The 16,538-nt window shown below is 53.3% G+C and overlaps 1 protein-coding gene across 4 annotated transcripts in view; it reads right to left on the bottom strand.

The window, feature by feature from the left end:
- Positions 1 to 3,463: 3,463 nt before the first annotated feature.
- The window catches only part of ADGRG3 (adhesion G protein-coupled receptor G3), a 28,857-nt gene continuing 15,782 nt past the window's right edge, over positions 3,464 to 16,538 (bottom strand). Inside the window, exons 3-12 of one of the 4 annotated variants that reach the window (XM_039232637.1) lie at positions 14,672 to 14,807; positions 12,986 to 13,132; positions 11,797 to 11,931; positions 11,197 to 11,236; positions 10,971 to 11,071; positions 10,725 to 10,837; positions 8,350 to 8,630; positions 8,065 to 8,158; positions 6,506 to 6,708; positions 3,464 to 4,409 (exon numbers count right to left, since the gene is read on the bottom strand). In XM_039232637.1, the coding sequence (XP_039088568.1) occupies positions 4,297 to 4,409; positions 6,506 to 6,708; positions 8,065 to 8,158; positions 8,350 to 8,630; positions 10,725 to 10,837; positions 10,971 to 11,071; positions 11,197 to 11,236; positions 11,797 to 11,931; positions 12,986 to 13,132; positions 14,672 to 14,807 (1,363 nt within the window). In that variant the 3' untranslated portion in view covers positions 3,464 to 4,296. Of the gene's footprint in view, positions 4,410 to 6,505; positions 6,790 to 8,064; positions 8,159 to 8,349; positions 8,631 to 10,724; positions 10,838 to 10,970; positions 11,072 to 11,196; positions 11,237 to 11,796; positions 11,932 to 12,985; positions 13,133 to 14,671; positions 14,808 to 16,538 lie in introns of all 4 variants that reach the window. The other 3 variants (XM_039232636.1, XM_039232638.1, XM_039232639.1) reach the window with 3 other exon arrangements.

Below are 16,538 nucleotides of genomic sequence, written 5' to 3' on the forward strand. Positions count from 1 at the left end.
TAAGAGCTGCATTTTTAGATCCATCCAAGTTGCCATGTGTCTGCGGTAGGGATCCATTCTATGCTCCCTGTGATGGACCCCTCCTCCCTTTGCCACCCACTCCTTTCCACTATAAATAATGCCACCACTCATGTTCTCGGTTGTGTCCCTTCTAGACCTGTAAGAGTGTTCTTCTGGGGTCAATAATCAGGAGCAGGACTGCTGGATAATGAGCAGCAGCACCCCGTTTTTCTCCAGGCCATGAAGCCTACACCCTACACAACTTCCACAATGCCCCAGAAAGCCTGGTACCCTCACCCCCGCCAGCACTGACACCATCCAGTTTCCTATCATGCGTTCGCCAGTTCAGTAGGGATACAATGAGGTCTCTCTGTCATCTCAATGTGCAACTCTATGATCACTCATGCCTTTAAAATTTTTTAATGTTTATTTATTTTTGAGAGAGACAGAGTATGAGGGGGAAGGGGCAGAGAGAGAGGGAGACACAGAATCTGAAGCAGGCTCCAGGCTCTGAGCTGTCAGCACAGAGCCTGATGAGGAGCTCGAACTCATGAACCGTGAAATCCTGACCTGAGCTGAACTTGAACGCTCACCTGAGTCATGCAGGAGCCCCCCTACTTTTTTTTTTAAATATATTTTTTAATATTCATGGTGAGTGATAACTTTAAATGTGTCATCCCATGTTAAAGTCTTACTTTCAGATATAGCCTTCTCTGAAATTGCCTTTTAAAACCTCAGAACATTTTTCTGTGTTAGGGAAGTATCCTTGCTTTGCTTTGCAGGCCTTCCAGATGTTAATCTCTGGTTTCAGATGTTGCAGATGCCTTCCCCTATTCTGTCCCATGCCAGCTACAGTCACCTCTGGTGTCTTCCATGGAATAAAAAAAAACCACCATAAATTTGATGTAATTAAACTTACCAGGTTTTGGCCTGATGTTTTGTGCTTATCATTTTTTTGTTTGAGATGTCCTTCCTTGTCCTGAAGTTGCAAAAATATTTTACTGCATTAACTTTATAGTTTTGCCATTTCCTGTAGAACTTTACTCTACCTGGACCCCATCCCTGGACGAGGAGCTAGGTATGGATCCTGTTTTATTTTTCTTCATATAATAAGCCAGTTTTCCAATGCCATCATCAGATCATCTGTCCCTTACTGGTGACGCCACTCTTGTTGTGTCTTAAGTCCCCCAGGGGTATATAAGTCTGCTGCTGAGCCCTTCATTATGTTCCACTGGACTTCATGCCTATCCCTACGCAGACCCCATGTTGGATTTACCATGATGGCCTCATAGGATCCTTCTACCAGGTCTTCTTTCCATGTCCTCTTTCACTAAGGTTGACTTAGCTATTTGAGGCCTATGTGCCTCCTAATGAATTTTAGAGTACATTTTGGGGAAGTCTAAAAAACTCCTTTGGAATCTATTGGAACTGTATTGTATTCATAGGTTAATTTGTGAAGAACTTTTTTGTCTTTTGATATTAAGTGATCCATCTGGGAGCACAGAGCCAGTAAGTCTTATTTCCTGTATATGTGTTATAATGTGACGAAAAGTAGAAAAGTAGAAGGAACGAAGAAGCGGGGGCAGAATAAGAGGAATGAGGAGCGGAGGCACGCTGGGGGTCCCTCCTGCTCACACAGACGGCCACTGCTGCCCCGGGCCTGATAAAGTGGCGGCCAAGGCAAAGCCCTGGCCTAGTCACTTTCACGCTGGGTGGGGGGTCCAGGCGCTGGGCTCTCAGCCAGTATCTCCCTGAAGCCTCCTCCAGTCTGTGGGGCAGTTGCTGCTCTCCCTGCTTTATGGGTCTGGTAGGTGAGGAACCGGCCCAAGGCCAGGTGCAGAGGAAGAATTCAGTCCAGACAGGCTGACCTCAGAGTTCGTGCTTTTAACCATGGTGCTGTCCACTTCCTGGGCTGCTGCTGCGATGGCGTGGGGGCAGTGGAAGCCCACCCATCCACACCAGGCCTTGGGGTGCCTTTTTGCCATCGCTCCACCTGGCCTTAGTACGTGCTGAGCTTGGCACTCACAGCCACTTTTGCAGTGACCCCAAGGAATGAGGGACCCTAGTGCCCTTGCCTGGCCCCCCCATCCCCACCATTGACCACGTCTTCCCGTCTTCCCTCTCCGGCTGCACCAGCAAACCCAGTGCATTTGGGACTTCTGGTGTGGCTGCCCCCACGTCCAACTGGGAAAGCCAGAGCCCGGGATTTCCCTTGAGACTCAGGGACCAGGGCTGAGGCAGTAATTCTTGAACCCAGGAAATGCTCTGGGAGGAAACTTATGCAGCCCAGAGAACCCTCACTCTGCGTCAGCCTAGCCTGGAGAATAGCCTGGGGCAGAAGGCTAGACCTCTCCGGGCCTCCATTTTCTCCTCCCCACACAGGGCTGGCCCACGCGGCAGAGCTGTAGAAGGAAGCGGGAAGGGGTTTTGAACCTCCCTACCCCTCCTCTTTTACACACAGGTGCAAAGGCTCGTGTTTCACACAAGGATTCACCTGACCTTTCTGTAAGCCTCAGGCGTCTCTAATTCCTGCTGTGTCTGTACCCTGCACTTTACTTTTGTCACTTCACTTAATGCTCTCAGGTCAAGGCAAGACCTTGATAATTTCCATTCTATAGACGGGGAACCTGAAGCTCAGAGACAGAAGGTGACACGCCCCGCATCACACAGCCCCTGAGTGGCATGGCAGGATTGGAACCCAGGCCCATCAGACAATGAAGCAGCTGCGGAATACAAAGGTATGTGCTCAGAAACTCTGAGACTTCAAGGTAAGGGGTCCGTGCCCTTCAGCGTGAGAAATCGGCATCTGTGAAAGTAAGTCCCCAGCCTCACCGAGTTTGTCCACAAAAACTGATATACTGCGGCCCAACTGATGCAATGTCCACACCCTAGAATTTCCCTTCCAGGAACACAACGACTTGCATAAAGCGAGGGCCCCTGCCTTCCTGTCTTTCAGCTGTTTGTTAGGTGGGAGGAGGGAGGAGGGAGAACACCCACTCAGTCTAGGCTTCGGGGAGCAGGAGATGGGCTGGTGGCCCAGGGGCCGTGCAGGATGGTCTAGTAATAATGGTTTCTCACCTACAGCAGGTGCTTGACCTTGGTCAAGCACACTGGGGAGGGTGGGGGTGAGCAGGGAAGGTGAGAGGTCCCCAGTGGCTAGGAGCTCAAGGCTAGAGTTGGGCAAGTTCATGGGCAGTGGGGCAGGCCAGGGGGCTGCTGTCTCTCTGTCCCCTTTACCGTTTTTTCTTTCTTTGTGTTGGTTTATCTTTTAATTCCCTCTCTCTAGCTAGCTTTCTCTCTCTCTCTTATCTCTGCCTCTTTTGTTTCCTACTGAGGAAACCAGCACAACAGTTACAAAAGGGAGACCCAGCCACTGGAGGTGATGCATACCTAGCCCGGGCCTGGCCCAAGACCCTCCCCTGGCTCAGAACCCTGTCGGGCTGATGCCGAACTCACCCATCTGTCTCCTCAGCCAACAGACATTTATTTGGGGCCTGAAACGTGCAGGCCCACGCTGGGCTGAACCTGTGAGTGAGGCTGATGTGCCTGCTTGTAGGAGCTCAGAATCTGGGGGAAATGCCTGCCCTCCCTCGGCTCAGTCCAGCCCTCACCCCTGCCCTGCCCCTTGGCCCTCAGGTGTGCAGAGCTCTGGGCCATTTGCCCCCCACCCCACATGACAGCAGATCAGAGGTCAGGGTGGGGAGGGGAGCTTGCTTCTGGCCTCACACCCACTACTGAATAAGTGGCATTCTGTGAAATTCCGTGTCCCTGGACACCTGGAGGGTGGGCGGCCCCCTGTGGCGGGGGTGGGGGGGCTCATCTGCGTAGACAGGCCCACACCTCTAGTCCACAACTGCCCCAGTGCCTGAAGACAGTTGTGGCAAGAGGAAGGAAGGGGAGAGGCTGGGATTCCTTCCAGGGGCAGCTCTGACAGCAGAGTCCCCTGTTACTAAGACCAGAGATGGCCAATGGCAGAGATAAGCTGCTCTGCTATGAAGGGAGGAGGCGGGGGTGCGGGTAGGGGTGCAGCGGGGGGCACCGCTCTATGCTGTCAGTGGTCTTCAGACTCCTAGAGTCCTGGATCAGTGGACTTTAGGACTCAGAGAGGTATCTGGACAGAACCACTGAGGCCAGGTGGTCCAAACTGGTCCCCATCTTCTCCCTTCCCCAGCCACATGGCACAAACATAGAGACTGAAGCCTGGAAGGAGGCAAGGAGCAGCCTGAGTTCACACAGGGAATCGGAGCAGAGTCCAGAACGTGCGGCCGGCTCCCAGCCTGAGCACACGGAGGCCCCCTATTCGTGAGACGTGGTGTGGACCTGGTCAGCTCTGGCAGTGCCAGAAGATGAGGACACTGCGGTCCGGCTTGGGAAGTAGAGCACGGCGAACCAGCAGAAGATGAAGACGCCTGTCAGGAAGGAGAGGGCCTGGATGAGCTTGGGATCAGACAGCAGGGAGCTGGGCAGCCTGGCTGGGGGCTGCCCGAGGAGAAATAGCTCCCTTGCAGAAGTTCAAGAGCATATGGAAAAATCAGGCAAAAATGAAACCAACCCCTGAAAGAGAGCCAAATGGAAATCTTGGAAATGAAAAACGGAGACCTGCAAATCACATATACATACACCTATCACAGAAAAGAAAGAGCAGCATAAAGGCATTTTCAGACACACAGAATGGCCACCACTACAGTGACTTTCTCCTGTCCCCTCCCCATTAAGGATGATTACAGGATACACACCAGCAGGAAGAAGTGGGAAGGTAGGAGGTTTCAAAGTGTATTAAGTACAGAAATTGACAGAAAAGTTAAAACTTTGTGTGTGCTTAGAAGGAATTCACAACGCAAGTGTTAACCACAATACAACTACGGAGAAGCGTTCAAGGGCAGCTGAAGTGTAGGGACCGTTGGGTTTGGAAGACAGATGGACTGAGTACCGCGCACTCAGCTGAGACAAGTCGGTAGGGAAAAGTGTTCTGGCGTAAATATTAAGAGTAACCTCCGGAAGAATGATACCATCTAGTTTCGAGGTGTGCCCATCCGCGACCACAGATGTTCCAGATATGGGCTCATGTGTCTTTCCCTGGGCGGCCTCTCAGAGAGCCTGCTGTTACTGACATCGTCCGCACATGCTGAAGGCCTATTGTGCCCCCCACAAGCACTGTCTCAGTTACTCATTATGAAGTCTGGTGGGGTGCCTGGGTGGCTCGGTCAGTTAAGCGTCCAACTTCGGTTCAGGTCATGATCTCAAAGTACATGAGTTAAAGTCCTGAGTTGGGTTCCGTGCTGACAGCTCAGAGCCTGGAGCCTGCTTTGACTTCTATGTCTCCCTCTCTCTCTGCCCCTCCCCTACTCTCACTCTGTCTGTCTCTCTCTCTCTCTCTGTTTCAAAAAAAATAAATAAACATTACAAAAATTAAAAACAGATGACCAGAGGAGCTGTGTGGCTTACTGAGGTAGTAAGCAAAACCAGGATTTTGGCCCAGGTCTGCCTGTCCCCAGGGCTACCTAGCATAATGCCACACAGTCTCATTAGGCTCTGGGGACCAGTACTTTTTGTGGGGCTTTGAGTCCAAACACATGCTTGTCACTCCCTTTCCAGAGATTTCTCTGAATTGGGCTGTGGGGCTTCTTAAAGCTGTATGTAGGGGCATCTCGGTGGCTCAGCTGGTGAAGGGTCTGACTCTTGGTCTCAGCTCCGGTCATGATCTCACAGTTCATGGGATTGAGCCCTGTGTCAGGCTCTGTGCTGACAGCATGGAGCCTGCTTGGGATTCTCTGTCTCTCCTTCTCTCTCTGAACGTCCATTGCTCTTTCTCACTCTTTCTCTCAAAAGTAAATACATTAATTTTTTTAAAAGCTGTGGGTTTGGCACAGTGTGAGGTGTGAAGAAGACAGGGGGACCGTCACCCACATGCTGGGCGACTGTCCCTCTGCTGGGAAATCAGAGGGAGGAGGAGGTGGGGGACAAGGAGCACACCTGCCCGTCATTTCCTCCGCTAATCACTTCCTTCTGCCAGGACAACTCCTTACAGACTGTCCGTGTCATGTGGCCATCACATCACGTGACCCTGCCCTCCTGGTCACGGCTGACTGGACCAAGGTGGCTCCATCTGATCCTTCACTCTCCTAAGAACATGGACCAGACTGAACCAGACCACCCTCCCTAGATAGAGTCGCGTCGGGCGGAAGAAGCCATTTGGGAGCATGCGTAGGAAGCAGCCGCGGAGAGAAGGAAGGAGTTTCCACAGAGAGAAGGTGAGAGATGACAACATGCGCTCCGGAGAAAACGATGCGGAAAGTATCTGCTTTGGTTTGGATGGCTTTTCCTGACGCTGGTACCAGCTCCCAAGAGGTCAGCCAGCCTTCCCGCCCTGGGGTTCCCGGGGAAAGCCCTGATGGGAGCCAGCCTGAGTGGGATCTGTTTCTGGCCCCCTGCCTCCTCCCCATACCCCCGACGCACCCCCTTATAGGCGAAGCCAGCCAGCACCTCCCCGGCCCAGAAGCCTCACCTTGCAGGGAGTTGAAGAGCGCGAAGACATAGATAGTGGATCGGCCCAGGGGTGTGAGGATGGCCAGCCACCAGGTCACACCCACCAGGCTCGAGAGGCTCAGCACAGTGAGGACCCCCTTCCAGTTCGGCCCCTGCTCCTTGCCTGCCGTGGCAGTCGGCAGAGTGAAGATCTTCCAGGCCACCAGGCCCAGGACCACGGCGCTGAAGAGGGAGATGATGATGAAGTAGCCGTGGACAGTGACATAGAAGGCAGCGACATTGGTCTTCTCATGGAACCAGCACCTGGGGGCAGTAGATGTCCCCTGGGATTGAGGGGTTGTCCTGTCCGGCAAGCCCCATACAGCCTCCCCTAATCCTTCCCCCCACTGCCACCCACCAGCCCCCTATTCTCCTGGGAAGGGGCTGTCAAAGGGCTCCAGTCTGCCATCTCTTTAGACCAGGGAGTACAGGGACGCCTGAGTGGCTCAGTCAGTTAAGCGTCCGACTTTGGCTCAGGTCATGATCTTATGGTTCATGAGTTCAAGCCAAGAATTGGGCTCTGTGCTGACAGCTCGGAGCCTGAAACCTGCTTCCAATTCTGTGTCTCCCTCTCTCCCTATCCCTCCCCTGCTTGCGCTCTGTCCCTCTCTCTCAAAAATAAACATTAAAAAAAAAAATAGAGATAAAATTATTCCTAGACTGGCGAGTGCAAAGGGGCCAATTTAGGCCCAAAGACATGTTTCATTTGCCCACATCATGTTGTAAAACAACTGAATTAACAACCACCCTTTAAAAAGTGGGAGGTTTGCCATAAACACCCAGATTTCTTGTAAAGCCGCAAAGCCAGCACTCTGTGGATTCCCTCCTGAGGGATGTTAGATGGGCATGTGACTGCCAGTCTACTGCAGCCCCGCTGCCAGGGGCCACCGTGTGCACTTATGTTACCTCCCTAGCCCCTGTGGCCCCTGCATTTGAGGTCTTGGGGACAAGACCAAAGCCCACCAGCCTCTCTTAGCACAGAGCCTTGGGCCCGGGGCAGGCACCCTGGGGGAGGCTCAGCTCAGCCCCGTGCTGCACACACTACAGGGCAAAAGGTGGGAAAGAGTATGTTCATCACACCCCATTGTACAGATGAGGAGACTGAGGCCCTGGGAGGGGCCGAGCTAAGCCACACAGCAACTTAGAGGCAGAGCCCAGTTAGAACCAGGGCTGCTACCACTGTTGGGCAGGTTGTGTCCTGCACAAGGGCACCTAGCTGAGGGGGCAGGTGGGGCTAAGCCCATGGCATGATAGTTTGGCAGGGGGGGTGGGTTACCCAAAGGCACCATATGGGCCAGTGGTGGCCCAGGCATTCTGCCTCAACTCGCTCTCCTCCATTTCAGACCCCCCCCGTCTCACTGTGCTTTCTCCATCCAGTCCTCAGTTTACCCCTCCAGGCCATGAGCTAGCTGGAGGATCCTTCGCCTTGACTTACTCAGTCTCCCTTCCCAGGACTGCCCCCTCTCCCCACATCCCTCTGGCCCAACCATGTGCATCCAGGGACCTGACGTCACCCTCACTCTCACAGCCACCACTCACAGCTCCAGCGTGACCATGTTCTTCTTGTCGCGGATGGCATAGTGGCCATAGCTATTGGCGCTCCCGGTGCCAATGACGATCAGAGCAGGCAGGCCTGTGCACAAGGGGAGGGCTGCGGCAATGCTGGGGCTCCCTTGGTGTGTCCCCCCAAAATCCCCTCCAGCTGCCCATCCCTCAAGCCCTGAGCCCGTCTGAGAGAGGGGGCCAGCTCTCTGCCCTGGGTGGCCCTCTGTCCCACCCCTCCCAGGGCAGGCCATGCTCTCCGGCTGCACCAGCTGCACCTACCCCAGCCCACAAGGCTCAGCTTCAGGAAGTAGTGCCCAAAGTAGGTGTTGAAGACCTTGATGACGAGCAGGTAGAGGTGGAAGGCTTCCAGACCCATCCAGGTGAAGGTACAGAGTAGGAAATAGTGGAAGATGGCCCCCCGGGGCCAGCAGGTGGCATCTGACTGCTCAGGGCCATGGCCAATGTTGATGAAGAAGGTTAGATTCAGGAGAAACAGGCTAACACTCAGGGCCACATGCACCTTGGGGGCATCTTCTGACTTGAACCGCTGCCGGTAGAACCTGAGGTGAGAAGGGCCGATGAGAGGCTTCAAGAGGCTGCAGCTCCCACGGGGCACCGCGGCCTCTCCATTCCACCTCCTTTGTTGCATCCCTGCTGGAGCTGGAGCGTGGGTGCTGTCAGGTTCGGGTGCAGGAGCCCTCTTGTGGCCCCCGAGGCCCTGTGGGGTCCCGACCCTGCTGGCCTCATCCCTTGACTCAATGCTCTGGCCAAACTGCAATACCCTGAATGCATTCGGCTTTTCCACACCTCCCAGACTTTGCCCCTGCTCTTCCCTCTGCTCCCAATGCCTTTCCCTACTCTTCCTTCAAAACCTCCTTGGGCCCTTCCTTCTGAGGAAGCGGTCTCCGAATGCCACATATCCCACCCAGGCTGATTTGGAAGTTTCCTGCAGTGCCCCTTAGCCGCCTTCCTCGCCTCTGGCTGAGCCCTCGGGCCAGCACAGGAGGCAGGGGCAAGCCGTGCGTGCATTTGGTTGAGTGAATGGACAGCCACGGGTGCGGGAGGCTGGGTCTTAGGAGGGAGAATGAGGCCCAGAGTGGGCCGGGGCCTCACTTCCTCTCCATGGAGCTCCCACTCCAAATTCCTAGCAACTCGGATCCCCAGGGCTCTTACTGGAGGGATGAGAGCCCAGAGCTGCCCAGAAGGCCACATGAGGGATAACGTTCACCTCACCTGAGATGCCACAGCCCACCCTCAAGAGCCGGGGAAGACTCCTCTGGGGCTCCAAGTCGGACCCACAAGGCCCAACAGTGCGGCAGGCTGGCAAGTCATGCTCAGCCTGTTGGGGCTGGGGGCTGGGCCCTGGGCGGAGGGGCTGGGCAGGGGGCGGGGGCCCGTGGGTGGGGGACAAGAGCTGGGGGCAGGGGTGGCTCCGCTCACACGTGTGGCTTGCTCGAGATGGAGGGAGTGGGGCTAATGGAAGCCGCAGCCCAGGCCTAAACAGTGACAGAGACAAAGAGGCACGTGGAGAAGGGCAGGAGGAACACCCCAGACTGAGTCAGGAGACCCCAGGGCAGCCCCGGGTCAGTCACGAGCCGAGAGGCCGGGGTCCAGGGCAGGCTGGGGCATGTGGCTGCTCCGGCAGGCTCCTTCAAGCCTCCAGTTCCCATGGGTCCCTCAACCACAGCCTGGACCCAGAGAACCCAAGCACAGGCCAACGATCTCTGCCTGTCCTGCACCCACTGCTCCTTCTGGAATGGGTTTCCCTGAGGAAGCCTCTTTCCTGCTCTCAGCCCTGAAGTTTGGCTGTGGTTGACACTTTGTTAGCTCAAACCCAAAAGCAGGCACATGACCTGGTGTGGCCAATCAGGGTAATCCCTCCCTTGACCACAGTGACCTATTCAGTCATGGGCAAGTGGTTCAAGTTAGAGCAAAACTCAGTTCTGGTATACACGGGGCAAATTGCATAGAAACACACACACACACACACACACACACACACACACACAGGAATGCATGTAAAAAGCAGTGGAAACTGGATTCTAGTTAGTAGCACTGTACTGATGTCAATTTCCTGGTTTGGGTATTAATACTAAAGTTATATAAAATGTTATCACTGGGAAGAGCTGGATGAAGAAACAGTAGGACTCTATGTAGTATATTTGTAACTTCTTGTTAGTCTATAATGATTTCAAGATAAAATATTAAAAGTAAAAGGCTTTAATTCTGGAACTTCATTTAAAAATTCACTGCTTAGGCAGCTAAGAAGCTGTGACACAGGCCTGGGACTCCTCAAGGCCCCTGAGAGTGAAGAAGCTGCTTGATAAGGCTTGACAAGGGGAGCAAAGTTGGGAGAAGCAGAGGGGGAGCAAGTCCTGGAGACTTTTGAGCCCCTGGATCCAACCATGCCTGAAGGCTAATTTGTAAGAACCACATATTCCCTATTACATTTAAGTGACTTTGAGTTGAGTTCCTGCCACTTTCAACTGAAATAACTCTGACACATTTCAACCCCCAACCCCATTTTATAGATGAGGAAGCTAGGGTTTGGAGAGGAGATCAGTATAATGCTGCACAAACAGGGCACTTCCTAGTCTGCACCTCTTGTTTGAGGACAAGAGGGAGACACGGGGTGGGGAGAGGGGATCACCCACCTCAGGGCAGCGTAGAGGACAACAGTGAAGGCCAGGAAGATCATAGAGGCTCCACAGCCCGCCTGGGAAATGCGAACGAGGTCCTGCACCGTAGCCTGGTCCAAGATCGGCCTCTGTGGGCAACACCCAAGGAACCGGAACCACATCAGGTAGAGGTCAGGCCCCGCACATCCCAGAGGCCCTGGCCCCTGCCAGGCAGCCTCGGCACCTGCAGAATGGCTGGGATCAGGGTGGGTGGGCTGTTACCAGCAGCAAAGCGAAGAAGGTCAGGTGGTCACAGCGGCAGACAGTCCTCTTGGTGCTGAGCTCTGTGGAACAGCCCGTGGAAGACCAGTCTCCTGTCGGCCCTGGAGAGGAAGGGAAGGGAACATAGAAGAGTGTATGTGAATATGGGGGAGTGACGGGGACCTGAGAGGAGCTCAGCCCCCTCCCCCCCGCTCCCCGCAAGGAAGCTCCCACTCTCCCTGCCTACCTTTAGTCGCATCCCAGAATACACAGCTGAAGGTCATGTTCTGAAACCAGAGAGTGGGAATCAGGGTGGAGGCACGGGGAGGTTGGGAGAGGAGAGAGGGCAGAAGAGAGTGTGGGGAGGGGAGGGGAGAGGACAGCATGTCCCCCGCCCCGAGTGTGCATTGGGTAGAGAGCAAGGCTCACCCCCTGGGTCACACAGGAACATGGACTGCACCATTGGAGAGCCGTGGACCAGCGTGTGGAGGCGTGGACATGGTGTGGGGCTGTGAGTGGGAGTGCTGCATGGGCTGTGTGCATGTGCCTTTGGGGGAGCACGTGTTTGGGCGGCTGTGCAATCCTGCGTGCACACTCGTGGGTTTGCCAGGCCCCGTGTGCACCCCTGTAAGCACCAGTGGGAGGGGGTCTGGAGGTCAAGCGGACATTTGTGTGCAGATGGTATGTGTCCCTGGGCACAACCATGTGTGTTGTCTTTGTGGCTTCTGCCAGGTGGGTGTGGAAGGATGGGAGGTGCAGAGTCCTGTGTGTGTCTGCCTGCGTGCTTGTGGGTGACTGCCCGCCAGTCTACCCCTTGGTAGCTGCCGGGCCCGGACCCGAGGCTCACAGAGGGCGGGCGCTGGTGGGAGAAGGTGATCTCCAAAGGCTCGGCCAGCCTGCTGACGGACATATTGCCCAAACTCAAGCCCACCAGGCGATTGTTCAACACGCTGCTACCGTCCTCCAGGCTGAGCTTGGGGCCCTGCGGAGGGAGATGGGGAGCGGGCTCAGAGGGGGCTGTCCCAACCCGTCCCTGCTGGGGGTCCCCGGGAACCTCCAGGATCCAGCACCCTTTGCCTGGAGAGCAAAGTCTGTGGCTAGGGGACCAGGGGGCCAAGGGATCATGGGCAGTCTCCTGCCCAGGCTGGATCCCAGTGGACCCAACACCCCAGGCCAACTGTATGCAAAGCCACGTGGCCACGGCTCTCCGTTGCTGGCCCCAGGGCTCCTCTGCCCACTTAGGTGGAGGATTGTAGGGGAGAAGAAAGACCAGCTGTCCCAGGGGTGTCCACAGGGGGTGAGCACCTGCCCACGCCAGCACTCATCGTGCACTGTATCTACACGTGAGTGCATCACACACCTCTGGAGACGCGTGCCTGGTGCACACTTGCAAGAACCTGGGTACACTTGCTCGTGTGGACTGGTCACCCAGGAACACACGTGGTTACATACGCACCAGGAGCATGAAAGAATATGCGTGCTTGTACATGCACAAGGACACACAGGGGACATGAATGTTTGAGATGCATGTACAAGTCCAACCAAGGACTCTGGTGCACGGGGTCCAAACATCTGAGTGCATGTGACCAGTGTGAGCCTGCAGTGCACAGACTCCAAGGACACTCTGGGATGACCTTGGGCTGCTTTAGAAACGTTCTCCCGGGGGGTGCATGGGTGGCTCAGTCGGTTAAGTGTCTGACCTCGGCTCAGGTCATGATCTCACAGTTGGTGGGTTCAAGCCCCGCGTCGGGCTCTGTGCTGACAGCTCAGAGCCTGAAGCCTGCTTCAGATTCTGTCTCCCTCTCTCTCTTACCCTCCCCTGCTCATGCTGTTTCTCTCTCACAAATAAATAAAAACATTAAAAAAAAAAAAAAAAGAAAAGAAAAGAAACGTTCTCTGGAGGCTCCTCATCTCCATCCCCATTGGGATCCACAGCAAAGACTACGGGGTGTGGGAGCAAGTGGGGACACAGGTTCCTGGTGAACCGAGCACTGACACACTGAGCTGCCCTGAGCCTCCATCAGGCCTCTCCTCACCTTGAAGAGATTCCCTGGACCGATGTCCAGGACAGTGATGGCCAGCCGGACCACTGGCCTGCTGCCCTGCAGGGATTCAAAGAGACTCCGGGGCAGCCGGACTCTGTCGGGGTGCTCATGCTCATTCTCTGTCACTGGCCTCGGAACCTGTAATCAGACGCCGCAGCTCCCATCTTTACCCCAGGGTCCCAGCCCCCAACACAGGTCTTGCCATTCTCCCAGTTGGGAGGGGAAACTGAGGCACTGGGTGGAGGGGCAGCACCCCGGGGGCATCACTCTGAGACAGAGCATACCTGGAGGCACACCGCAGGCTCTGCTCTGTCCAGACTGTGAGCCCCTGGACAAGTCCCAGCCCTCACGGACCCTCAGTTTTCCCACTATGGAGAATGGAGCTCACAAATTGCCTGCATGGCCACCGCCAGGGTCAGGCTCAAAGAAGGCTGTGAAGTTCAGTTTACAAGTGTGAGGGAGGGCCGGCCGTGGTGTACTGTAGACCAGCTTCCTGGCAGCCCTTGTACTTACAGAGGGCTTTATGGTGATGGTGTCTGGCTCCTGCCCCAGGCATAACTGGAAAGAATAAAGCCTCCCCCTCCGGAAAGGGAGACCACGAGAGCAGAGGTGGAGAATACAAAACTTCACATAGAACGTGATTTCTCCCCTCCCCCGCCCCCGCCTAACAACAAACTTGGTAAAAGCTGAGAATGCTTAAAGTATTAAATTTCATTGGTAATTTGTTTATTCTCTGACCTCACTGGTTCCCTGGGCTGCAGCCTGGTCCCAACTGGTCCTGCCTCAAAAGCTAAGGGTTGGGGGCGAGAGCCCCAACTTTGTCCTTCCCAATCTGGACCCTTGTCAAAGAACATGGGGGTGATCCCTGAGCAGGAGGGCTCAGCTGTGTGGGTCACATAAATAAATGGTTGAGAAAGGCCTTATCTTTCATTGCTCCTTTTCCAGACAGCCCTAGAAGTTTCCTGATGATGGCCACCTTGCCTGCTGCCTGAACTCCCATCCTCAGCTTTCCTCCTTAAGGGAGTGAAGTCCCTGTACCCAGGTCTCACTGTGCATTATCTCACTTGCTCCCCCCATAACCCTGAAAGTGGGCAATATAGTCACCATTTTACGGATTGGGGAATCCAAGGCTCAGAAAATTTCAGTCATGAGCTCAATATCACAGTAGCTAGTGAGGGGCAGAGCTGGGATTTGAATCCAGACCATTGTAAATCTAGAGTCTTCCTGGGTGGCCCTTTGCAGTATGGTGAAGTGCGCCTTCGCCTGGTTTCCAATGTGTTCCCTGGGAGGAAGGGCAGGAGGGAGCCTCTGACCTTGGAGGAGGCTTAGTGCTCATCTTACAGATGAGGGCTCCGGGGCCCAGAGACGGGAAAGGGGTTCTTGGAAGACACTTAGGGAGGGGTTGGGGAGCCCAGGACTGGAACCCGGATGCCCTGACTCTCGATTTGATGATTTTCCCAATGTCTCTTCCTCCACCCTGAGTAATCTGTCCCCAGGATCCACTCATCCAGATAACTCCGTCGCACCTGTTAGCAAAGTGGCAGGGCACTACCAAGTGGGACAGGCGAGGGATACGTTTTGGTGGGCACCAGGCACACCAGGAGTCTCAGAATTCTGAAAAATACATCTGACGGAAATGGAGCCACAACCACCCACCAGGGGCAGGGAACTCTTCACCTGGGAAGGGGTCAGGGAGAAGAGCAGGTCTTCTGAGATGTTGGTGCTGACATTCTGGACAACAGCCTTCACAAAAGACATATTCACTATCTTCGTCTGATTCTCCACCAGATAGAACTCGTATTTCAGCCAGTATCTGCAAAGGGCCAGGGATCAGGGAGAAGATAGGGTGCTGCAGGCTGGGTTACCCACTCACCTCGTCCCCAGCCAGGGTGACTGGGAAGCCACCATCAGGCACTTGGAGTAGGATATCAAAGAAAAGACCCCAGGACCACAGCAGGAGAAGCAGGGTGGTGTGGGAGCAAGCCAGGCTCATTCTGGGAGATTCCAGCCAGGGATCCCTCTGCAGTTTATGTGTTTGTCTTTTTTGGTAACAATATATACATAATGTAAAGCTTACCACTTTAACCATTTTAAAGTGCACAATTCAGTGTCATTAAATACATTCACAGTGTTGTGTGACTGCCATCACTATCTAACTTTGGAACATTCTCATCACGCCAGAAGGAAACTCTGTACCCATAAGGCTGCCATCCTTTCCCTCTTCCCCTAGCCCCTTGCAAGCACTAATCTATCAATTTGCCTATTCTAGAAATTTCATATAAATGGAATTGTATGCTATCTGGTCTTTGTGTCTGGATCCTTTCACTTAGCATGTTCTTAAAGTTTATCTGTGTTGTACGAGCATGTGTAAATGTTCCATTCCTTGTTACAGATGAATAAAATGCCGTTGTATCAATATGTCACATTTTCTATGTACATTTATCCATTGATGGACATTTGGGCTATTTCCACTTTTCAGATATGATAAACATATTGTATTCAAGTACAAGCTTTGGCTTGAAGACTTGTTTGGAATTCTTTGGGGGTATATACTTAGGAGAAGAATTGTTGGGTCATATGGTAATTCTATGTTTAACTTTTTGAGGAATTAGTTAACTGCTTTCCACAGCAGCTGTACCAGCTGACATTTTCACCACCAATGCTTAAGGGCTCCATTTCTCCACATCTTTGCCAGCGCTTGATATTTTCATTTTGTCTTGTTTTGTTTGCAATTATAGCCGTCCTAGTGAGCGTGAAGTGGTATCTCATTGTGGTTTTCATTTGCATTCTCCTAATGACTAATGATGATGAGCATCTTTTTGTGTACTTATTGGCCTTTATATATCTTCCTTATTTAATCCTCTGAGTATTTCAAACTGTACCATGATAATTGGGTGGCATGAGTGCCAACTGGCATTTATGGAGTACTAACTACATACTGGGAATTCACCCTTTAAAGGCTGAACTGTATGGGACATGGCTTAGGGGCATTGAGCCAGTGTTGGAAGTACAGAGAACACAAAAGTTAATTGCCATTTATTTTATCACAGCCCCTTTGCCGTCAGCTAAAAGCACCCCCCACCGCCCACACACACACCCTTCTCCATGGTACTGAAACACTCCCGTGGCCAGAGTTCCTTTTCCTCAGCTGGGTCCTAAGATGGGCTGTCTACCTTTCCTTAGCAATTCTGAATAGGTGAGGGCTGAGGTAGCAATGGCAGAGAAGAGTAATAAAAGCATATCCAGCCAGATCAAGGCTGTTGAAAGGAGGAGCTAAGGAGAGCTTGCTAGAGAGACAAAAGGGAGACTTTTTATTGCACATTATAGAGAGCAAACCATGTAAATATGTGAAAATGTGTTTCAGTGGGGCAGGCAATTAGAACACCATCCAACTAGAAACAGTGGGGTGAGACTGTGGATATCTACTGATTGAGCTACACTAAGAGTCTCGCTTTTATTTACCTTTAAAAAATCTAAACAAAAGAGTATTGTGATTTTCACTGTCAACAAATAAAATAGTGGATTATAATTATTTTTACATATA

This window comes from Hyaena hyaena, unplaced genomic scaffold (assembly GCF_003009895.1).
Source record: "Hyaena hyaena isolate Hyena2069 unplaced genomic scaffold, ASM300989v1 scaffold_68, whole genome shotgun sequence".
Classification (NCBI taxonomy): Eukaryota; Metazoa; Chordata; class Mammalia; order Carnivora; family Hyaenidae; genus Hyaena; species Hyaena hyaena.